The sequence below is a fragment of the Pithys albifrons genome, chromosome 7 (genome assembly GCF_047495875.1).
Source record: "Pithys albifrons albifrons isolate INPA30051 chromosome 7, PitAlb_v1, whole genome shotgun sequence".
In the NCBI taxonomy this organism is placed as follows: Eukaryota; Metazoa; Chordata; class Aves; order Passeriformes; family Thamnophilidae; genus Pithys; species Pithys albifrons.
Genome location: NC_092464.1, coordinates 51,680,675 through 51,705,528, shown reverse-complemented (window position 1 = coordinate 51,705,528; position 24,854 = coordinate 51,680,675). Strand labels below are relative to the sequence as shown.

General features: G+C 42.3%; 1 protein-coding gene across 9 annotated transcripts in view; it reads right to left on the bottom strand.

The window, feature by feature from the left end:
- Positions 1-24,854, bottom strand: part of SUGCT (succinyl-CoA:glutarate-CoA transferase) — a 310,436-nt gene that overhangs the window by 261,221 nt on the left and 24,361 nt on the right. For all 9 annotated transcript variants that reach the window (XM_071561593.1, XM_071561595.1, XM_071561586.1 and 6 more), the window contains 2 exons: positions 11,889-11,980; positions 5,546-5,689 (listed from right to left, as the gene is read on the bottom strand). In XM_071561593.1, coding sequence (XP_071417694.1) covers positions 5,546-5,689; positions 11,889-11,980 — 236 coding nt within the window. The remainder of the gene's footprint in view (positions 1-5,545; positions 5,690-11,888; positions 11,981-24,854) is intronic.

The following is a 24,854-nucleotide window of genomic DNA, read 5'->3' as shown; positions in this document are numbered from 1 at the left end:
CTCTTGGGGTACACTAAAAGCATTAATTCTGCTACCAGTTACTTACATCATTTCTATTTCTTTTCAACTACCCAGGTTATCCTTCTAATACTCAGCATGATTCCAAAATTTGATCTGCTGGTAATGAACATCTTGATTCCACTTCCATGAGTACACCCTCATCTAAAGGTCATCTAAATAATAAACTCATTAAAAGAAATGTCTTCCTTTGTCTTCAAACTCTCTCCCTTACCCACTTCAGACAGCCATTTTTATTTTAGTAATAAAGGGGCATATTTTTTCTCTCTCCTTCCCAGTCTCTCTCTAATTGATGGCAAAGGCAGATCAACACTGAAAATGAAGCTGCATCTCCATTCAGGTTTAGTTTCAATAGCACAAGAACAATGGTAGAGAGACAAAAGACACAGAATTTACAGTCAGGTAGCAGCTAAAGAAGAAACACCCTTGACAACTGAACATGTATTCTGTTTACAGAGTAAAGAAAGCCACTAAATTAAACCAAGATCCAGCTGGAGTATGTTCTACCAATGAGTGCATAACTAATCATTAGAAATCATAACATACATTCCACAGAGGCCAATATTAAATTGAGTTACTGTCATGTTAGTATGGCCTTCAGGTCTATTCAATCAAATCCTGGCTGCCTAAAACCCAGAGGGGTAAGTTCTGTTCTGAGTTATACTGATGTCCTCAGTGGAAATTATCGAGAATTGGGGCCAAGGAAAGTGTTCAAAGCACAGTAGATGTTTCAAGAAATGTTCACTTTAATTCAGATTTTATTATGTTCCCACACCAGGGCTATACAGTGAAAAAGATGACACCTCCATATAGCACATACTCAGCTTTTATTGTGATGGAGAATAGGAATACAATGCTTTGCAGAGATGACGTTTTATAAGCTTGTAAAAAATCCTCCTTATTCAAACCATCCCCGGAACAACCATGTAACAGCCCTCCTAGATGGCCTCCTAAACATCAGCAGCAATGACCTCCACCAAAGATGATCTCCTTTCTGTACTCAGCCAACTCACAACTCTCAGAGCAGAGAACAAGATACAGTCAGGACATCTGAGAGCTGTTTAAGTTCCAAGGTTGGTATTTGTCACACAACTCACAGCTCAGGGATTCTGTGACACCAACCATATCCTGTGACACCAAACATATCCTACAGGCAGTGTCACCTACACTCAGTGATTTCTAAAAGACATACCATGAAAGCCCTGAACAGATTGCACTAAAAAAATTATCTCAGTTGGTTAAAACTTGGTTGTAATAATGGCAAGGTCATGGGTTCAATCCCCTATGTGGGCCCTTGACTTAAGAGTTGGACTTGATGATCCTTGTGGGTCCCTTCCAACTCAGAATAGTCTGTGATTCTGTGAAAAGCATCTTAAATAGATAAGCCTTAAACACAACAATCTTGGGAAAATATGATGCAGAAATAAAAATTAGCTTCTAAACCTCATTACCTCAGTGAACCAACTGTTAAATTAAGCACAAAGATGTAATATAGAAAATAATCTATAACATTTATTCTAAGTTTTCCTTCAAAATTTTAGAAAGATCAAGAGTTTGCTGTGGCAAATACAAACTAAAATATAGTAATTAGAGGCACAGGAGTGTCTGATGAACAATCATTTAATACAAACGATATTAACCACATTATCCTGTCTGTGGAATGTGGGAAAAAATGCACTTCAAGATTGCAGAAATATTAAATGTAAAATACTTCTTGCAGATTTTCAATCCAAAAGAAACCAATTTATTACAGTATTTGTTAGAGCCTGGTCGTAATTAAATACAGGAAGGATATTAAAACTTCCAAGAGATTTCTTTAAGCCACAACAGAAGAAAAGGCACAATTGCATAATTGGAACCAAATCCAAAACCCACTTCCTTCTTATTTACCAGTATCATCTAAAGGACACTATTTAGATGCTGAAAAGTCTGGAGCTGACAACTATGAATCATGTAAAAGTCCAACATTTCAAAGGAATTGTACGACAGGGGTTAAAAGTTTAGAGATGAGAGATATAGAAAGTTAGTGCTCACTGCAAAACCACATCCTCGGAGTCACCATATCTCCTGTCAACAAAACCATTTTGCTGTGGGGAAAGAAATCCTCTTGGGTAGCAGTAAGTGTTTGCTACACAGAACTTGAAAGAAAGATTTCTGGTTTAAGGTATTCTAAAAATAGTTTTTTCTTCAGACAACTGGATTTCACTTATAATTTGGTTCTACACAGATCAATTAAATACAAAACTAACTTACCAGGCATTGGGATAATTCTTTAAAAAGCTCCAGATCATGTTTTCAGTACAATGTTTTTTGTGATTTGCATATCTGTGCAGGAAATTAACATCAAAAATATTCTCCAGCCCTCCCTTCGGGGGGAAAAGAATTGAATCCTCTTGAAATTCTCTAAAGCATACAGCAAGTGATAGCACAGACACAGATGGACATGCCCATGGTAGGGATTTTGCTATAAAATAAACCATGCAGTTTTCAAGAGTTTCTGATTATTGGAGTGCCTGAACTGCTGGAGGTTTTGTTCCTTTCTGACATGACCAGAGACATCAACATTGACCTCATCACTGTCTAGAACCACCTGAAGGGAAGTTCTGGCCAGGTGGGGGTTGGTCTCTTCTCCCAGGCACTCAGCAATAGGACAAGGGGGCACAGGATCAAGCTCTGCCAGGGGAAATTTAACTTGGAGAGCAGAAAAAAATTCTTTCCAGAGAGAGTGCTCAGGCATTGGAATGGGCTGCCCAGAGAGGGGGTGGATTCCCCATCCCTGGAGGTTTTTAACCTGAGCTTGGCCGTGGCACTGAGTGCCATGATCTGGTAAAGGGACTGGAGTTGGAGCAAGGGTTGGACTTGATGATCTCGGAGGTCTTTTCCAACCCAATCCATTCTATGATTATTGGGCAGCCTCACAACCCTCAGTTCAAACAAAAAGATGGACACAAGGGGAAGTACTCTCCTATATTAGCTGAGGGCATGAAATGCTGGAACACCAGAAGGTTTCATCAAGTCCCTGCTCTTGCAGCACTTGGAATAGGAGGATGGGTCAGTGATGCTTTTGTTTCACACACAGAAAGGAAGATTCTGGTTTTTCCCATTCAAAATTACTCCGCTGCAGTGAAACTCATTCTGAATGAGACGTTCTCATGATACATCTGTTTGACCTTTGAATCCCACCATTAATCAACTGCAACCAGAACCCAACAAACCCAAAGTCTGCAGCTTCAGGTTCCTCCCTGCTTTGGGAGCATCCATGAGAAACTCTAAAAGGTCATTCTGTTTAAAGCTTCACCACAGGAGGAGGAGCTGGTTACAGATACCTCAGATAGATGTAAAACCAGGGTCCCTGTGCAAGTGGAGCTTCAAAGAACCTCATTGCACCTCAGTAATGTTCTAACTTCCCTTCAAAAACCCATTACCATCACAAGTACTGCAAGAGCAACTGCTTTATTATTTACATTACTTCTTAGATTTGTGCAACTCTCTCTTAGTAAACTCACCCCTAAAGACTTACAAGTAACCACCAGTCTCACAAAAAGGAGGAAAATGAGCCAAGAAGAGGAGATGTTCTTTCTCTCTGAGGGAGGCTCAACTGTCAGGTACATTTTATTTAATTCATTTTAACACATTATTTTAATGGGATTGATCATGTGTGTTTATTTTTAGTACTCTAGCACCTCAACTACAAACACTTCCTCCAATTTAATATGTGTTCTCATTACAATCTTGGGCCAGCACCCTAAAATTATTTTGGACTGAAGTAACAGGATTATCTACAACAAAAGCACTGTTTTCTGAATAAAATCTTACACCCATACTCTGTTCCAAAACACCCAAGTAATTGAGTTCAATGTACCCAACTCTGAAGTAAATAAAACCACTTATTTTTCAGTGAGAATGTGCATGTATGGAATGACTTGTTAATCACTGTTAGACAACTACAATTCGATAACAAGCATGGAAGGAGTTAATGTTTAGAAAAAAGATTCTAAAGACAAATGAGGTAACAAGGTGAAATATGGTGGCTACAGAGAAACATAACTGCAACTCCTCTTACTTTCAGCATTTGATAAAATTTCTAATAATAATCAAGGAGGCTTCATTTAAAAAAGCCAAAAAAGGGTGGAACAAGGAATAAAAGAAAACCAAAACAACAACGAAGCAAACCAAAACATAAAAACAAACAAACAACCCAAACAGAATTACTGTAGAAATTAATAAAAACTACCAGAAATATTTCCAATGAAACTAGAAATGAAAAATATCAAGGAGAAACTACCATGATAAATAACACAGTACCTTAAACATGAAAAACCTCTACATCCATATAGATACAAAATACTTGATAAGCATTTAACATACACTTCAAATATTTTTCCAAACTGCTTATTGCACTTTTCAAATACAGACACAACATTTACAACCATATTTCAGTATAGTTAAGTTCAGTCCTTGCAAACATTTGTTCTGAAACAAAGAAAAAGTCCTTTGTTGATTTGAGCAAGGGCTTCCCCTCCTTTCCAGACCTGATTTTGGGAGGTATTTAGACAAGGCAGCAGAACAAGAGCAACCTCAATAATTACTCTCAGTCATTATTATCGCACAGCAATATGGTGTGAGGGAACATTAGGAGGTCGTTTGTCCAACCTCCTGCTCACACCTGGGGCAATTTTGGCACAGTGGGCACTGTCATCCCTCAATATCCTGCCAGATATAACCTGAAGAAAAATGCAATTGTATAAAGATGAAAATAAGAGAGCACCAAAGTAGCTTTGATTAGAACTTCATACAATTTGGATGTACATTTTAAAATGTAAACAGAAATTCCTCTGCACCATCTACTGAGTTGGTAGCAGCAGTACCTCCATCAGCAAGCCAACATCTCATCCACATGCAGCTTATACCAACACCACCTTCTTTTTTTACAAAAGATCATTGCACCAATGGTGGGAACATATTCAAAGAAAATTTCAAGTTCTCGTTGTTTGTAGTATATGGTGTGTGTTTTATGATCAAAATAACTTTGTGTTTAATATACTTATCAAAAATGCTGCACCTTCAAGTTACCTTATTCTTTAATTCTTATGACCTTGAAACTTGGTGATAATTGATTACTCTGAGTGATTCTTGATTACTCTGGGTGATTTTGCTCAAGTTACTCAGTTCCTTTGGCAGTCATGCTGCCCAGTGCCAGGGGCTCCCTTTCAATATTTATGCTTGTCTGTCTCAACTACCTACTACAACTGTTACAATCTCAGAGAGATCTTCAGCCTGTGTTTTCAAAGAACATGGCAGTCCCCCATGGAAAATGAAAGCTAAACTTAATGGAGTAGTAACTACAACCATGTCATATAAAATGGTCACTACCAGAGGGGCACAATAAATAGAGAAAATCACTTAATGCCATTACTGTCATTATTATTATTGTCGTCATTAATTGTAGTCACTGATGCATGTCCAAAGGGCATGTTCAGGTTCAAACATCTACACAACAAAAGGCATTTTTTCTAAAACCCCCTACCTGAGTTGAGAGGAGGTTGCAGTCGATGTGCAGCCCTTTCCCTGTCCTGTACCTCTGGAGCAGCCCAGCCAGGATGGCTCCGATGGAGTACAAGCCGGTGGCGAGGTCTGTCATGGCCACTCCTGGTCTCACTGGCTCTCCGTCCTACGGGAAGAGAAGACAGCCCAGAACCAAACAAGCAAAACACCCAGGGACACAGTGGGATGAATCCCATGGCTGCAGTGCTGGAATGGAGGGACAGGGAAGGACAGGCAGAGGACACAAGCAGGCAGTGTTGCCCTCTCTGTCGGTGACCAGCTGGAGCACACGGAGTGCCACCTGGGGGTGGATAAAGAGCTGACAGAGGGCACAGGGAGGGCAGGCACAGGTGACATCACAGTGCTCCTACAGGCTGCCCATCCAGGAGGACAGCATGGACGAGGTCCTTGACAGAAAGATGACAGTGGCCTCACAGTCACAAGCCCTGGTCCTCATGGGAGACTTCAACCATCGCAGTATCTCTTGGAGATAGCGATGCAGAAACAGACACTGTAGGGAACCATCAGGTTCAAGACCACCTGAAGAACCTCAAAGTGCACAAGTGCATTGGACCTGGTAAGGTACATCCACAGGCCCCAAGGGAGCTGGCAGTGGAAGGGGCTAAGCCACTACCCACCGTATTTCAAAAGGCCTGGGAGCCCAGTGAAGTTCCCACTGACTAGAAAAGGGGAAACATAACGCCCATTTTTAAACAGGGAAAATAGAAGACCCAGGGAACCAGAGGCCCATGAGTCTTATCTTCATATCCAGCAGGATTATGGAACAGATCATAGAATCATTGGGTTGGAAAAGATGGAAAAGGCTCCTATTTCGTTCATATCATGAAAGTGACTAAAATTTATAAAATCTGTATCAAACACGACAAAGTTAAAAAAAGAATCTGAGTTATTCTCACTCAGACTGCAGCAAGGATTAGTCTGTGCCAACCTCCAGCCTCGATACCTACAGAATGACACATAACCCACACAACACTAAGGCAAACACTCTTTTGGGAAGTGCTACTTCTTTTAAGAACCTATTTATTTCTTCTCCACACCAAGCTACTTCAGCTTCCCAAAGGTTCCAACCAGACACTGCTCTCCTTTCCCCAGCTCTGGGGGAAAACAGGAAAGTTCTCGTTCATATGTGTGCACAGGCCTACTGAGAACACTAATTAGCACATGGGGATGTTTTGTGCTCCCCAGAGCTCTCCCTAAGGGACAAAATGAAACAAAGAGAACAAAACCCAAAATGTTTCCCCCATATTATCTGTTGTGAGATCTCAGTTCATTACATTGCTCTTTCCTCATTACAGACACTTCATTATATTCAATGAGTTGAGAAAAAAAAAATCAAGACGACTTTAGATTTTTACGAACAGATGTGCAGCAACATTCTTGGTTTGAAAACACTTTCCACCCTTTTCCAAGTGTCACTGATTTCACCCTCGAAGAGAAAACTACACTCTGAAGATGCAGAAACCAGGACTACTTTAATAGATTGTTACATGAGTTTGCTTCATTCCAGCACCTTCCTCATCAAGTACTAAACTACCCACCATTAAAAAGCAAGAACTTCCTTTGCCTCAGGAAAAAGTTCCCCTTGATTTCTAAATTTTTGCACCATTTTCCCTTCACAGAACACTCCTACAAACCACTAGCACCAGATTGTTATTGTTAGAGTTGTTGTTAACACGTTGGCTTTACTTTATCCCAACACTTCCCAATCTACAGTTCTGAGCCAACACACACAACTTCAAGCCTTCCTTGGTCTTTCCACCATGAGTAGCTGCCACTTGTCACCCTTGAATCAGCTTTAAGCCATGAACCGGCCTTTCAGTGGCAGGATGCTCAGCTGGGGGCTCTGTATGGTTCACTCAGGCTTTCATCTCTGTCCTGCAGAAGGAGGAAGATGAAGCTGCTTTCCATGGAGGAGAAAGCCCCACGTACACTCAGAAACACCTTCCTTTGGACAGAGCTGCTGACACAGGGCAGGATTTCTGTGCAGCCAACACTGTTCATAGAATCATAGAATGGATTGGGTTGGAAAAGACCTCTGAGATCATCAAGTCCAACCCTTGGTCCAACTCCAGTCCCTTTACCAGATCATGGCACTCAGTGCCACGGCCAAGCTCACTTTAAAAACCTCCAGGGATGGGGAATCCACCCCCTCTCTGGGCAGCCCATTCCAATGCCTGAGCACTCTCTCTGCAAAGAATTTGTTTCTGCTCTCCAACTTCAATTTCCCCTGGCAGAGCTTGAGCCCGTGGCCCCCTTGTCCTATTGCTGAGTGCCTGGGAGAAGAGACCAACCCCCACCTGGCCGGAACTTCCCTTCAGGCAGTTCTAGACAGTGCTGAGGTCACCTCTGAGCCTCCTCTTCTCCAGGCTAAACACCCCCAACTCCCTCAGCCAGGTTCCAGTCAGGTGAGCAAAGTGAACACCCAAACAGTATCTTTTCTTCCAGAAATTATTTCAGAAGTGACAAACACCACGAGGCTGCCAGACAGGAGTGATGGCACTGTCCCATGTCACACCAGTCAGGGAGAAGTGCCCAAAACAAGCTCCAAAAATCCAGGCTCCAAGGCTGGGTTGAACCCTAACTAGGTGCAGCACCAGCACATGACCTTTCCTCATTTAAAAGGAAAAAGATTTCCACCAGCAGGGTAGAAACCTTTCCTTACATCACTGTGCTTTGCTTTTGCTCAACCTTACGACCAGTTTACACTCTAGTTCCTAATTTTTTTGTGCTTGCTAAATTCCTTACAATTTGTCAACATATTCTGGCCTAGGGACAGCCACAACATGTTTTGGAAGCTTTCTCTCCTATTTCTTTTTTTTTTCCCTTTGACATAATTTCTCTTCCCAAACTTACATCAATAATATAAAAATCATGCACTAAAAATGAAAATTGTTTGGAAATTACATGCTTAATCAAAGCATTCTAAGTCCAGTAGTCCTTACAGATGTGAAGGAGTTTCTGGAGCTAATCGGAACCAGCAACGGCTGTATTTTTCAACAGCTCTGAGCTATATACTCTGTGTACTCTTTTGTTGCAGTTTGTTTGGATTAAAACTGAAAAATAGGCTCTCTGGATTGCAGATCCCAATCGTGTCTTGCTGTCTGATGTTCAGTGAAACAAAAATGTTTCTTTGGCAAGAAAGAATGAAACCACCATAAAGATACTTTGAATATTGAAACTGCATGTAATAATCAACTTGGAGATGGAAGGGGATTTGTATCCAAATTGGGGTGTATTTAATTAATTTCAACTTATTGCCTTAATGAGTCATAGAAATTTTCATCAAAGGGATATTCATCTGGCACTGATATATCTGAACATATTAAGTAAAAGGTTTATGAAACTTGAATGTGGTGTTTCACCAGGATATAACTATAAATTTTGTCATCCAGGACAATAAAATTGTCATCAGTGCAAACTTTGTCCTTTGGCATGTTTCAATTTATGTAAAGAAAACCTGAATGTGGCCTGAAGTAACCACTTTCCTTCAAAAGGGGTTTGTGTTACCAATACACACAGAACAGATTCCCCTCAGAAACACACTAGAATTTCAAATTTCACAGGTATCAAACACCTCTAATATAGAAGGACTCAAGCACATGTAAGAGCTTGAATTCCATGCACATTTCTGCACATGAAAACATGCTTTAGTATATAAATTCCATGTTAAAAAAAAAAAAAAACAGCATGCAAGAGTGAGAAAAATTCTTTTTTCTTCTTTACTTTGGCCACTTTTCTACATGCTGACTGAAAGAAGGTTTTCTACTTTTGTTCTGAGTTAGTTAGGTGGAATTTTAGACACAACTCGGTCACATGAACATAAATGTAAGAAAATCATGGGAAATTTTGCTATTAAAAATGCTTTTCTATTTTAAAATAACTTTCAAATAATTATACAATAAGATTTTAAAGCCACTTGAGTAAATTTCACTACAACAACAAAAGGCACATTTGCCTCTTTGGATTCACTGACTGCTCAAGTCTCTGAAACAAAACTGTCCCTTTATACATCAAAAAACGGGTTTGAGAAACTGAAGAAATACTCTATGAGCAACTTCAATTAAAGAAAAATAAAAAGCAAGTTTTAGCAAGTTTGTTTTAATCATGCAAAAGAGTGACTAAGTTTGAATGAATTATTAAAAGCCCCAAGTGAATAGACGAAGCTGTTCCTGACAATGATTAAATGATTCCTATGACTGCATTGCCTCCAGTCTTGGTGAGGTGATATGAACATCTGGTTTTCCAGTGCTGTTCTTAACACAATCTTTTAATAAAATCCACCTTCCTAATGGCCACTGAGGACTGTTACTCTCATAACTTCATGCAATTATTCAGCATAGCAACTGTATTGTCTGTCATTCACATGTCAATGAAGAGCTTTACAAGAGTCCTGTGCATTTCAATTTTTCAGCACACCTTCCTTTACCTGTGTTGTGCTAACAACCTTTGCCCCTTTCTAACAGCTTCTACTCCTTTTAAATTTATTTGGTATATTTTGAGGTGTGCATGGAGTTTCTGGCAGGGTGTTGGAAGTATTAATCTCCACATAAAGGTCCAAATGTAACATCTACTGACACTACAGGTGCTGTGATCAGACCCTGCTTGGTGCAAATGTGCATTTACATTCATTTGAATGGAAGTACCTGTAAGGATTGCACTCAGCCTCATGTCCTGTCATGTTCTGAGATGGGACACCCTGTAAGTCTGCACCAATAACATGGCAGAAATGGACAATCTCAGGACACGAGGCACAAGATGTTTCAGCTTACTCAGTCAAACAATGCTTGGTTTTATTTTTATTTTTTCTGATAGAAGGGACAACTCTGGTAACAATTGCCACAAGCACAGAGTTGTGATGTGTGCCATTGTTCTCAGCAACAAACAAGTCCACTGGAAGAACACCAACCCTCCAGTGGAGCTGTGTCCAAATCATGTGTGCTTAGCTTTGAACAACCTACTCAAATAGGAGTATAGAATCATAGAATGGATTGGGTTGGAAAAGACCTCCGAGATCATCAAGTCCAACCCTTGGTCCAACTCCAGTCCCTTTACCAGATCATGGCACTCAGTGCCACGGCCAATCTCCCTTTAAAAACCTCCAGGGATGGGGAATCCACCCCCTCTCTGGGCAGCCCATTCCAATGCCTGAGCACTCTCTCTGGAAAGAATTTTTTTCTGCTCTCCAACTTAAACCTCCCCTGGCAGAGGTTGAGCTCATTGTGCCCCCTTGTCCTATTGCTGAGTGCCTGGGAGAAGAGACCAACCCCACCTGGTCAGAACTTCCCTTCAGGTATCTGACACTAAGCACAGAAACCTGACTGACTCCCTGTTTCTCCAGGCCATGCAAGTGCCATACCCCAAGGACATGCCCTCCTGCTTCCAGAGCGTCAGGAGCACCACCACAGCACCTTTGGAGCATTTATGATGCACAGAACAGACCTGCAACACTCACCTCAGGGGAGAAGTGACAACTGGAGACCACACTCCCTGCATCTGCAGGGGCTCCAAATCAGCTTAAGTAAACTCTTATTTGGCCAGAATTTTTCTCAGGTGAAGAGAGACATCCTATGTACCCTCAGAATATTTATGTACTCCAGATACTTAACCAACTCTGTAATGCTTCCTGCACTACTGCAACTACCAAAGGTCTTGGCTATCAGTGGGAATAGCAGCACAGAAAGCTTTTCCAGAACCTCTCGTGGCATCTCTCTGCTCATTTTCAGGCAGAATGCTGAAAAAACAGGTTTTGTCAGAGTTACCTACACAGCTTCATGGTTCCCTCTTTAAAGAAGGAATATCAACCTTCAGGCATGGGTGTGATTTTACCATTCCTGGAGGTTTTTAAACTGAGACTGGAAGTGGCACTGAGTGCCATGATCTGGTAAAGGGACTGGAGTTGGACCAAGGGTTGGACTTGATGATCTCGGAGGGCTTTTCCAACCCAATCCATTCTATGATTCTACGATTCCATCATCCAGGCAACAACGATATGTCTGTTACAGCTCCTGAGGTGACAACAAGTGGTCACTAACAGGTTAACATCAATTGTCAATTTATCCACTGGAGATTAATTTTTTTTTTCTTTAATTTTCTGTTTCTTGGCCATTGACTCTGCAAGGCTGGAGAGAGATACCTGAAGGATGTAAACACTATTATTTTCTCAGGTTCCCAGAGATGAGGCCTTCTGCTGGGCTCAGGAGGGCTTACAGAACAGATGTGTTAGTTCAGGCTAACCTGTTCCAGGCAGGAAGAGGTTTGGGTAGGGGCACAAAGACTGCATTCAATGTGCAAATTGAGCTCCATACCTCATAGCCTGTGATGTGCATGAGCCCAGAAACAGCAGCAGCAATGGAGTCATATCCACCTCTCTGAGCTGTTGGACCAGTCTGACCATAGCCTAAAACACAAACAGAGCAACTGGTGAGCCAATCAACAACCAGTACAACACAAAGCAGTACTTCTCCTCAGCTTTCTGTTCACAAGTTGTCCAGATTGTACAACAAATTAATGTTAAGGTATTCTACTTATTCCTGCACATTTTTAGGAGTAAACAGTTGGATTTATCGTCTGTGGGTTGATGATGTCTTTGATCTTAATACTAGACAGATTCCTGTCACTGCTGTCTCATTCACTTCGGGCAGAGCTTCTTTTTCAATTTGCTGGATTGGCTGAGGTCGGACTCAATGTCATTTCAGAGGCTCTACAGCGTCTCCACAGCCTCCAGCTGCTGTCCAACAGGAGTCATGTTGCCTGTGTTTTATCTCCACTGTGACATAAGGATACCTTGGATACCACAAAGGATACTAAAATCATGATACTGTGGTTTAGACACGTGAATTGTTCCCCACTTACCTCAGTGAGTTTATTCCACATCTAAACAGGACTCTCTTCAAACCAGAACATTGTCTGCATGAGAGGGCAAGGCTGGCCCTTCAGCAAGCACACACAGCCTGTTTGCCAACAGTCAGCAACAATTAAATGGGAAATACAAAAAATTTACAGAATTGCATAACTCCAGCTCTGTTCAGCTGTAGAATTAACTTAAACATCTGCAGCCAGAAGGATGCTCTCCTGCTTTTCTCTGCCACAGTCACCACGTTCTTCTAACAACCCCCACCAAACCTTCCAGCTGAGCAAGTCCTGCATGATCAGCTGAGGAGGTCACTGGAACCAGTGAGCACCATCACTGAGGGCAAAGCCAACAGGGAAGAAGCAACATCTTTCACTGATGTTTTCTATCAGTTCTAATAGTGGCAGAGCCCTCAATAATCAAATTTAAGCATCTATCCTCCTCAGAGGGAGCAGATTCAATAGCTGTTCTCATGCTTTCTTTTCCCTTTTCAGTCATCGCTATGAGAAATCCCCTGGGCACAGGCACAGTTAGGAGACATCACAGACAAGACTCCTAGTTTGATTGGTAGTTTTAAGACAACATTTTTGGATAATTCCTTGCTGTGAGGATCATATTAGTACTAGTTTATATCAACATACACTGCAAGGTAAAAATTCCTGAATTTTCTAAATTCCTTCTCATTATTCTCCTGGAATGATCTTCTTTATATTCAGACAGTCCATGCAGTAGTCATGACAATCTAAAGATTAGCTTTGGTGATTACAGCAGACAATTAACAAGAATTTTTCATTGGGGTAATCTTCCTCAATTCCTCCACTTGGATCAATGCGTTATGCAAAAAATTCATAAATGACTTCTAATGTACAGTGCAAGAGAATTAGAATCACTTCAAACTGGAGTTAAAGCACTTTATTACTCCAATTAATGTATCATACCAAGCAAAACAATATCCACTAACCATAGAGATCTCGCCATTATGCCCAAAACCATCTCAGTCACGTGGTATTTTCCTGGGGACACGAGATCCCCACTGTGCAAAAGCTGTGCAGGAACTCAACTTCCACACTCAGTGTCCCAGGGAATATCAGAATATTACAGCCAACCCACTGACTTGGTCAGTGTAGCCTCAAAACAAACACGCTGGGAGAAAGAATTAACACTTTGCTTATGGTCAAATCTGCTTCTTGCTGACATCACTACTCACAAAAGAGGAAAAAAAACCCTACCAGTTTTATCCACAATCATGTCTCCTACAACAGCTGACTCTGAGATCCCAAAGAGAACTGGAGACATTGTCTTTCATATTTACATTCTTAGGTTTCCAGCAAAGGAAAGTGTGTTCATTTTCAAACATAAGAGCATCAGCAAATAAAGTCATAGAATCATAGAATGGATTGGGTTGGAAAAGACCTCCAAGATCATCAAGTCCAACCCTTGCTCCAACTGCAGTCCCTTTACCAGATCATGGCACTCAGTGCCACGGCCAAGCTCACTTTAAAAACCTCCAGGGATGGGGAATCCACCCCCTCTCTGGGCAGCCCATTCCAATGCCTGAGCACTCTCTCTGCAAAGAATTTTTTCCGATATCCAACTTCAATTTCCCCTGGCAGAGCTTGAGCCCATGCCCCCTTGTCCTATTGCTGAGTGCCTGGGAGAAGAGACCAACCCCCACCTGGCTGGAACTTCCCTTCAGGTAGTTCTAGACAGTGCTGAGGTCACCTCTGAGCCTCCTCTTCTCCAGGCTAAACACCCCCAGCTCCCTCAGCCTCTCCCCACAGCACTTGTGCTCCACTCCCTTCTCCAGCCTCGTTGCTCTTCTCTGGACCTGCTCCAGCCCCTCAATCTCTTTCCTGAGCTGAGGGGCCCAGAACTGAACACAACACTCAAGGTGTGGCCTCCCCAAGGCAGAGTCCAGGGGAAGGGTCACTGCCCTGGGCCTGCTGGCCACGCTAGTTTTGATCCAGGCCAGGATCCCATTGGCCTTCTTGGCCACCTGGGCACACTGTTGGCTCCTGCTGAGCTTCCTCTCAATTAGTACCCCAAGATCCCTATATATAGTGAATCCACCCAAAGTGCTCAGAAGGGCTCTAACCAGGCATATACCATTATCCCACTGGAATGAACTGTAGAACTCAAAGCAGTGAAGTGTGTGGGGCCACTTCAAAAACAAAATCTTGCTCGATGAAAAAAAACAAAACACAACACTCCAAAAAGCTTTAATTGAATAGTGAAAAGCATATTGAAGCAAGTGAGAAATTACATACTGGCCTCAATTGTTAGCAAAGAGAAGACATCTCAACACATCTGCTCGCACAAATGTTTTCATAAACAGAAAACAACTGAAAATTAAACATTTAGTATGTGGACAGAACATCTCTATAATGCTTTGCAATGCTCTTCTGGAAAGGATAAACATTCATCCCTCAAACGCTGAATTCAGGAAAGGTCACTGGCAATAAGTCATGGATTTTTCTAGTGGGGTTTCAGAAATACAATTTTTTAAGTCCTTTTCACACATTCTAACAGACTGGTTTCAAAATAAAAGGTCTTATTTAATGGCTTTGTGGCTAAAATTAGGGATTCTAAGGACTGTTTAATTAGTTTCCATAGGTCATAGTAGATTAAAAAGAAAGCAATGCATAATTCTGATTTGATCTGAATTCTAAATGGACATTAGTGTGGGGATAAAGTCTGTTGTCAGTGGGAATGGTTTGTCCCAGAAACTGTGGACATACAAATGCCTGGAGAAAAAAGAAGCCATTTCCTTGTAAGAGTTAAGTGGAAAACAGCTATTGCTAGAAATGAAAGGTCTCATTATCCAGACAAAAATCCAAGGCTGAACATTATTCTGGTAAACTACACAGGTCAAAGGAGCAACCCAGTGCAAATGCTTTAGAAATAACTATGAACACAAACACAAAAAGCTTGAAGGAGAGCACAAAATTGCATTCAGAACATTTTCAGCCTGGTGTGTATCTTTTACCATAACTGCAATATGTGCACATACATGTGCATTTGTGTGTGTGTGTGTACACATGTGTGTGCACAGATGTAAATATACATGTATATGTGTATTACAGGTGTGTAAATATATAAAATAACTTCTTAGAGGTATGAAAATCCCACCTGAAGTTAAGGTTTGTCCAAACACTGTGTTCTCTCCTCCTTCAATTCAGCATGAAAAGCACAGATTTGCAAGTACACCTTTAACTCTGTTAGGTTCCTGTTCAGTAAAACATAGTTGGTGGCTTAGAGTTCAGATGCAGTAGGAAAAACTTCAGACTAAAAGGATAATCCCATTTTATACAGAGGGAATGGATTGAACAGCACTGGTTTCAGAAGGTGAGAACTGATTGCACTCCCCTTGAGTGGAGCTTAACACCTTAGGTCACTGTCAATATTTAAAGACTCTCTACCAGTAGAGAATTTATTTCACTTGCTGAAGTCCAGCAAAGATATTTTTATTTGGGGGAATATATTTCAGAGGAGGGACAAAAGAATTTGAAATTAAATTTAATAAAATTGAGTGTTTTCTAAATCCTTTCAGTTGTAAGGAAGCTGCCTAGATGGTAAACCTCATGTAAAGTTTAGATTTGTGTAAAACAGAATCTGCAAGAAGCACAAGAAAGTTGAACTGTGCTAAATCCCTATTCAACTCCCCAAATCCATATTTTACTGGAAAGGCATGATTTATTCTGACAAATGCCACATCCTCGTGTGCCGGGAACTCAAGATTGATGCTATATGAGCTGGTTCTCTCTACAGCAAAATGTACCTCAGTTTCACAGTTGAACTGGGTACAAGGCAGATCCCCAGTCAGATGTCCAAGTGCTTCCTGAAAGTTGCCATTGTCAAAGCACTGTCCAATCTGCACAGCAAGCTCTTCAAAATACCACACACAGAAGCTCAGAAAGTCAGAGAATGGGTGAGGGTGGCAGGGACTTCAGTGGGTCACCTTTCCAACCTTCCTGCTCCAGCAGAGGCAATATAGAGCACATGGCACAGGGCTGTGTCCAGGCAGTTCATGAGTATCTCCAGTGAGGGAGACTCCAAAGCCTCTCTGGGCAGCCTGGTCAGTGCTTGGTCACCTGCACAGTAAAGAAATTCTTCCTCATATGCAGGTGGAACTTCCTGTGCATCAGTTTCTGCCCTCTGTCCCTTGTCCTATTGCCTGGCACTGCTGAGAAGAGCCTGGCCTGTCCTCTGGACACTCTCCCTTCTGATACCTATAGACATTGATAAGGGTCCCCTCTCAGTGGTCTCTTCTAAAGGCTAAACAGGCCCAGCTCCCTCAGCTTTTCCTTATCACAGAGATGCTCCAGTCCCTTGATCAACCTCATTGCCCTCCACTGGACCCTCTCCAGGAGCTCCATGTACTGAGGAGCCCAGAACTGGACACAGCACTCCAGGTGAGGCCTCCCCAGGGCTCAGCAGAGGGGCAGGATCACCTCCCTTGACCTGCTGGCAATGCTGTTCCTGGTGCAGCCCAGGATACCCCTGGCCTTGGCCACAAGGACACAGTGCTGGATCACAGACAGCTTGTTGTCCCCCAGGTCCTTCTCTGCAGAGCTGCTTCCCAGCAGGTCACCCCCAGCCCGTCCTGGTGCCTGGGGTTGTTCTCCCCAGGGGCAGGACCTGCATTAGCCTGTGTTGAACTTCAGACAGTTCTTCTCTGCCCATCTCTCCCACCTGGCAAGGTCCCTCTGAAGGGCTGCCCAGCCCTCTGGGGTATCTGACACTCCTCCCAGCTCTGTGTCCTCACTGAGCATGCTGAGGAGGCTCTGCCCCTTCATCCAAGACATTGATGAAGCAATAGTGGGCTCAGTACAGAACCCTGGGGGACACCACCAAGGTTACAGAGCTCCAGTTGGACCCTGTGCCACTGACTGCAACCACTAAAGGACTATTTGCTTATTCAGTGTAGTGACTTCCACCTAAATCTTCCTGTTCCTGCCCTGGCCCTGCAGCCAAGTCTATCTTGTACACAAGAAAGTGTACCTTTGCTGTTTGAAACTTTTGTGAGCAAGCAATCCTCTATCCCTCACAATCCCTCACCAAGAATCTGATACCCTCAGCTCAGACAAGAATAGAGGAAGGGACTTTACAGGCATCCTTTAGCACCCTCTGTTATTCAGGACTTTCCAAGTGGTTAAAGGCAAATTTTCAGCTGAAAGTTTGGAAATAATTTCCTTAACCAAGGTCTCCACCATCTCTCCCAGTCAGCCTGTAGCATAACATACAGTGTATGAATATTCAAAATGAGGCATCCTTAATGTGACAAAAATTTGATATCTCTCTGGTCCTGCATATACTTTTTTCATATTTGGGTAAATACGACAAATAAAGTTTTATAAAATAAGATGACTAATATGAAATAATGCCGCTCACAGTTGTTGTAAAATGCCTCCTGATGTTTGGTGACCAAATCTTTGATCTGGAGCAACAAGAGAGAACTTCAGGTGTCTAAAAATATTTATCTAGCAAAACTGAAAGATAATCATGTCAAGATAAACAGGAAGTTATAACAGCATTAACATCCTCATCACTAGCTGGGGGCATTACAGAAGTGACTTTGTGCAATTCACTAATTGCAACTGATTGAAGATTCATTTGGTAACATGAATTGAAGCATATAAATTTCCTGTAAATATTGGCAATATTTACACTCTCCAATTAAATCTAAGAGTGTGACTGCTACTATTATCCAATTAAATTCCATTGTTGTTAATACATCACAACTCCCAACAAAAGGAAGGACTGCAAGCATTTCTTTCCCCCACATTTCTCCAGTTCAATCAGACACACACAGTAAAACAAAACAAAAAAACAGTCTGATGAAAGGAAGCCAATTATTCAAGGAAGCTCAGTCGTGTAGGTGCCATGTGATGGCACTCAAGGCTTGGAACACAGCACAGGAAAAATGATAATATTTGCAGGCATCATACGGGACAAAAGCATGGGGAAAAAATAACATGTCAAACTACTGCTAGTTTATCCACTTTAAAGTGGTCAATGTATTTATTACATGAGAAACATACTTTGGTTTGGAATCCACCCTAAGCAACTCTGTTCTGAGAGACAGAAATAAATATTATGAAGTGAGAAAGGTCAGGCTGAAGAGTAGGAAAAATGTAATAACAGTAAAAGCTGTTAGACTGCACTAAAGTGTTATTAGTCAAGCTGCCAAATGCCACATGCTCAAAAAAGTCACACCAAACTTAAAAATGTTAGGGGGCAGGAAAAAAAACCCAACTGTTTCCAGAAAGAACTCTGTTAGGAAAACAGACTGATGTGTCTTTCCAGGTTTAGCTTTGTAATACCATGTCAGCTACAGCACACCTTTGTTTCATTTTTTTTTCCAGATGGCAGTGGGATTTTTTGATTCATTTCTAGCAGGCGTTCTCCATAAATTTCAGGAAAGCAGGCAAACCAAGTAAACAACTTTGTCCCAGACAAAGTTTCACATGTCTGTAGTTCCTATGCTATTCCAAGATGTGCACTGAGCACACACTTGGACACCCCATTCCCTTGCCTTGGAGTTTCTGATGATATGATGACAGAGCTCCTAATGTGCATCAGAACAATTAATTTCAGCCTGGAGCTGCCTGAAAGATCTGGGATGAACAGGCACTACTGTGTTGCAGTATCATCACTTCAAGGATAACCACCCTAAAAACATATTTTTATGTAGGTTGATTCCTTTGGAATTTTTACAAAGGTTACCAAAAGTGCTTTACGTTTCTCAGGTTGTTGTGCATTTGATTTCTCTCTGATGAAATTCAGCACTTAGCCCAGGACGGTGGGTCACAAATGGGTTTCACCTCCAACAAAGCAACTCAAAGAAATAAATATCTCAAAATTACTAAAAGCACAGACACTGGAAAGGGGACAAACCCCCAAGCAACACCTGAAATTGCTTCTCTCACTTCTTCAACACAATGTGCTTTCTATGGCCCTGTGATTAAAAGCTACAGGACAGTCTGAACATGGTTTTCTGTGTCATGAAAAGAAAGGTCAGCATTTCTCAGTATGACCCCTGTCCAAAATATTTGTACCACATGCTAAAGAAAACCAAAAGTCATCATTTCTGCCCTCCTTCATGATTTGATAGCATGATAAAATTTTATAAGAGCAAATATAAAACACATTGTACTAACAGGAGAGGGGAAGCCAACATGGAGAAATGCTGTCAACACAAAGCAGTTCCCACATGACAAATGCCATTACAAAGTCGGGCTGTATAGGATGTTCTGAGCAAAACACAGAAAAATATGTCCAACACAGGCATTTCTACAAACAGGGACTAAACATTGTCACAAATTCAACCCAGAGAGATGGCCATCCCTGCTGAATAACAAATTAATGAGAAACACCTTTCGGCTTGTTCTGCTGCCAAGAGAAAATACTCAATTAAAGACAGCTTCCATCTTTCCTTAATAAAGATTAATTAAACAGGCAGAGCAACACAAGCCTTTCTCTGTGATGGCAAAAGCCAAAGTGTAACAGGCACATTATATGAAACTTTGGGATGTCAGAGCTGCCAAATACATTAGGAAAATGAGGACTGACTTTTGGGAAATGCTTGCCATGTGTTGGTCAGGAGGGAAGGAAGTGCAACTTCCTGGGTAGGAGATGAGAACAGATAGGAGAAAGGTGAAGTCAGAGCAAACTGTCAAGAGAGATGAAAGGATGGTAAAGAAATACAAGCCTTAAGTCAGCAAGCATAAAATCTGACTGATATGATAGCTGCATTTCATTTCCCAGCCGATGACTGCAGATGTGGACAGTATTTATTGCTTTACACATGTTGATTTAGACATTCTAACCCTGCATTTTAAACAAAATCAGGTGTTACATGTTGGGAGGCAAAGACAGAATTAAATTGTTCAATCAAATGCAAAACTTCCCGCTAAGATTTGGCTACTGAAGGACTAGAAGGGGACAAACAACAGCCCCTGCCAGTTGTCCAACTCTGTTCCATCTCCTGGGACCTGAAGGCACCAAACACACCTTGTAGACACAGCCACAGATCACTCCAAGCAACCCAAGCCTGGTTTTCAACAGGCTTCTAATTAGACAAGGGGCTGTCCTGTGGTGTAATGGAGAGGTCCTGAGTTCAAGTCTCACTGGGGAATATCCCCTGGCAGTTCAATGCCTCCCTGCCATCCCACCCCATCAGATCTCGGATGCTCAGCAGGGTCAGCCCCAGTCAGTACCGGGTGCTGTGACAGTCCTGAGGACTTCCCTGTCACTGTCCAAGCTTGCTCAGACGTGGCAGATGGACCTCAGGACTTAAACGGTGGGGCCAGTTCTGTGCACGCTGTGCCTCACCTAAAAAATCCCCTGCGCAGGCTGGAAGGGCACGTGGGGAGAGCCCTGCCCAAATCTACTTTCGCAAAGTTTGGCCATACACATACAATCAGGGCTGCAAACTTCTGGGTCACACTTTCAAGCTTTTCAACATGCCAATATAAGTTAGAAGTTGCTCCCTCCACAACTTACACTGTAGTTACCAAGAGATGCTGCTGTCATTCTCTGTTGCTACATCAGCTGAAGTTTAACTTGTCACTGAGTTCCAAGGCAGAAGCAGCTTCCCAGTCTAAGTGGGGTCACTCTTCTACATGATCTCAGAAATCAAATGCATCATGGTGACCATTTTCTGAACACAAAATGTCACCTGAATGCTTTAGTTCACACTCAGATTAGGTACCCACACCTCTTTGTCAGGACAGGCTTAGAGACCTCTCAGATCTGAGGCCACAGACACACAGCACCTTCTGATAAGGACATGACCATCTACGAACCCATGACAGGAATGTGAAGTAGCTACTTGATTGCACAATTATTTCCCCTCTGAAACAGGACGTTCATTACCTGCACAGCCACCCATCTGCTGTGCCTGCATGCAGTGATGTTGGCAGACAAACCCGTGCAGCGAAGAACTTCACCTGCCCTGAGCACTCCACTGGGGCTGCAGGTTCACAGGTGAGGGTGAGAATCAATACCAGGACCCTGAATTCTCCCTCAAAGCCCCTCAGAAGCTGGAAAAGTGTGTCAAACCACCTCGAAATCAGCATGGAATTTTTAACTCTCCCTCAAAAATTTCCAAAACCAAATCTGTAAAGTTTAATTCCCTGAGAGGATTAAGTTATATGGAATGCAACACGTTCCTAAAGTTGAAGGCTGTCCTTTCAAGCCAATAGTTCTCTGTGGTCTGTACACCCAAAATATGCAAACAACCCAATCCTCACTCCAGAGAACGAGCAGCCACCCACCTCCTATTTCTGCAATCATGAATTGTAACACAGATTTCATTTGCAATGGCATTAATTTCCAATGCAACCCAATGAAGGTGCAAATCCCAGCTGGAAGTTTAAAGGAACAGTTCTTGCAGATCAAATAGAAGTGGAAAGCTTCATGAACTTACCAACACTTTAGAGATTAAGCAAACACTAAAAAACGTTGAATAAACCCTTGCTTGGAAACACACCTAGAAGTGATGTTGAATTTTCTTAACATCAACAGATCAGTGTTAACACTGCAGATCAGTGGGGTTTCAGCTGTTGGCATAAACACTGGCACACAGAATGCTTTTAATGATCACATGGAAAAGTGCCAGATACTGCCACCATTTTGGTTTCTGAAAATGACAAAAAACAGGCTGATTTTCAATAGTTTGTGTCTTCTACACCCAAAACTGTTTTTTGTTTGTTAGCTACTGACAGTGTTTTATTTTATAACATTATTTTAAAAACACAAGTAATGAGAACCATGTGCTTACTGGGAAACATTCTCAGGTCAACACAAGCTACTTACACCCTTTCTACAAATCTAACAACACCCACAGACAACACCATGAAAGGGCACAACAAAGACACTGGATCTTTGCACCATTTTAATTAGTTATACTCATTTTTTTGGTGAAATCTCAAAACAGTAAAACAAATAAAAAGAAAGAAACAAGAAAAAAAGATCCTGCAATCTTCATGAAGTACATCAGGCAAGGAAAAAAGTTAAATAAAACAAGATAAAGCAGATAAGAATGTTGTTCTACAGGAGATTCCCTAGAACAAATCATTCATTTGGGAACCAGCAGAGAAATCTTTAGTGATAACAAACAAAATGTTGCATGGTCTTTGCTTGTGCCTTCTCTTTAGGCTTTTACAACCCAAACACAATAAATACTACTTGACCAAAACCTCCTGCACAGCTTCTAAGGATGCCTAAAATCATCCAGCTTTATTCCTGTGAACTTAACTAGGCATCAGTCCAAGCATAATAGCTCCTGAAAAATAAACACTAAACCCTCAGTAAGTGTCCCCACAGTGGTACTGTGTTGTTATGCTGTTCATATCCAGGACTTTCAGTGTCTAATCTGGTTTCATTCACTGTAAATTAACCCAGTGTCAAATCTTACAATTCACAGGCTCTCTGTCTGATATTCTTCACTACCAGGCCAGAGTTGAAAACTCTGACGTTTCAGATTTTATACAAAATACTGCTATTTCGATGAAAAAAACAAGCAGCACAAAGGCAAAGATGTAGTGTCAGTGAGCCAAAAAGCCCCACCATGATGAAGGCTTACAGCAGATCTGAACCACGCAAGGATTATCAGTGGGCTGATTAAAATGGGGTGAGGTTCAACAAGGCCAAGTGCAGGTCCTGCCCTTTGGCCACAACAACCCCCTGCAGCGCTCCAGGCTGGGCACAGAGTGGCTGGAGAGCAGCCAGGCAGAAAGGGACCTGGGGGGACTGAGGGACAGGAAGCTCAACAGGAGCCAACAGTGTGCCCAGGTGGCCAAGAAGGCCAATGGGATCCTGGCCTGGATCCAAACTAGCATGGCCAGCAGGGCCAGGGCAGTGACCCTTCCCCTGGACTCTGCCTTGGGGAGGCCACACCTTGAGTGTTGTGTTCAGTTCTGGGCCCCTCAGTTCAGGAAAGAGATTGAGGGGCTGGAGCGGGGCCAGAGAAGAGCAACGAGGCTGGAGAAGGGACTGGAGCACAAGTGCTGTGGGGAGAGGCTGAGGGAGCTGGGGGTGTTTAGGCTGGAGAAGAGGAGGCTCAGAGGTGACCTGAGCACTGTCTAGAACTACCTGAAGGGAAGTTCTGGCCAGGGGGGGGTTGGTCTCTTCTCCCAGGCACTCAGCAACAGGACAAGGGGGCACGGGCTCAAGCTCTGCCAGGGCAGGTTTAGGTTGGATATTAGAAAGAAATTCTTTCCAGAGAGAGTGATCAGGCATTGGAATGGGCTGCCCAGAGAGGGGGTGGATTCCCCATCCCTGAAGGTTTTTAAGATGAGATTGAACATGGCACTGAGTACCGTGATCTGGAAATCACAGTCGGGTTGGACCAAGGGTTGGACTTGATGACTTTGGAGGTCTTTTCCAACCCAGTGGGTTCTATAATTCTGTGATTCAGCCCCACCAACAGAGAAGGGCTTCTGTCAGCTCTCATCTGTTTCTCAGCAACCCTTTTTACAACGTGCCACCTTTCAGCTTTCACCCTTCTCATACCTGTCTGTGTTACTGATATAATTTGGAAGTTTGGTCTGTGTCAATAACAGAGCCCTTCAGTACTCTTGAAGTACTGGCAAAACCCTGTAAATACAGGGAAACCACAGCTTGCTGGACCGAATGGCACTTCATGCTACAATGTAAAACTGTTTACAGAGAAACATTTCCAAGAAAACCAGTTTTACCAGCAAAAGAAAAGTTTTGCTTCTGCCAAAACAAGCCAACCAATGAACATTCATTCCTCTTATCCTTCCTGACCAGCACAGCTGTGCTGACAAAAGCCCATTGCAGAGAAAACAGCTCCATGCTCAGTTCCACAAAGTCTGTCAAACAGCTGATTTTACAGAAGCCTCCCCTTTAGAACAGACTTGTTAGGCCAATCTTACAAGCTGTGGAGGAAAACATAGAAACCCACCAGCAACAAGAGTTTGTTTTAAGTAGGAAAATGATCCTTTGGTCCTGCATAACTATGTGAGCCCTGTACGAGGAGAGACCTTGAAGTTTGGTTGTATTTCATAGCACCCCAAAAGTGCACCTGTATAATACTTATTTTTCAGTCACTCCAGAATTCAAAACACACTTTACTGGTTAAAAAGCATTGTTGCCATCACCACTAGAAATATGTCAAGACCCCAGAATCAAGCCCATTTTGCTTCTGCTCCAATTAACAGCTACGAAGCTTAATTGCCCTGCAACACACCTCAGTCAAACCCTGCTGGTTTACATTTTACTTTGCAGCCTGTTGGCAACTCCTGTTCTCCAAAGGGGTTGTAAAGGTGTGTTTAGGGGGTTTAAGCACAAAGCAGCACAAGAATATGAAAAAAAGAACACACTAGGTCAGATTCAAGGGCCAGTTTGCTACATATCCTGTCTCCAGAAACAAAGACAGATGCCATGACGAAGA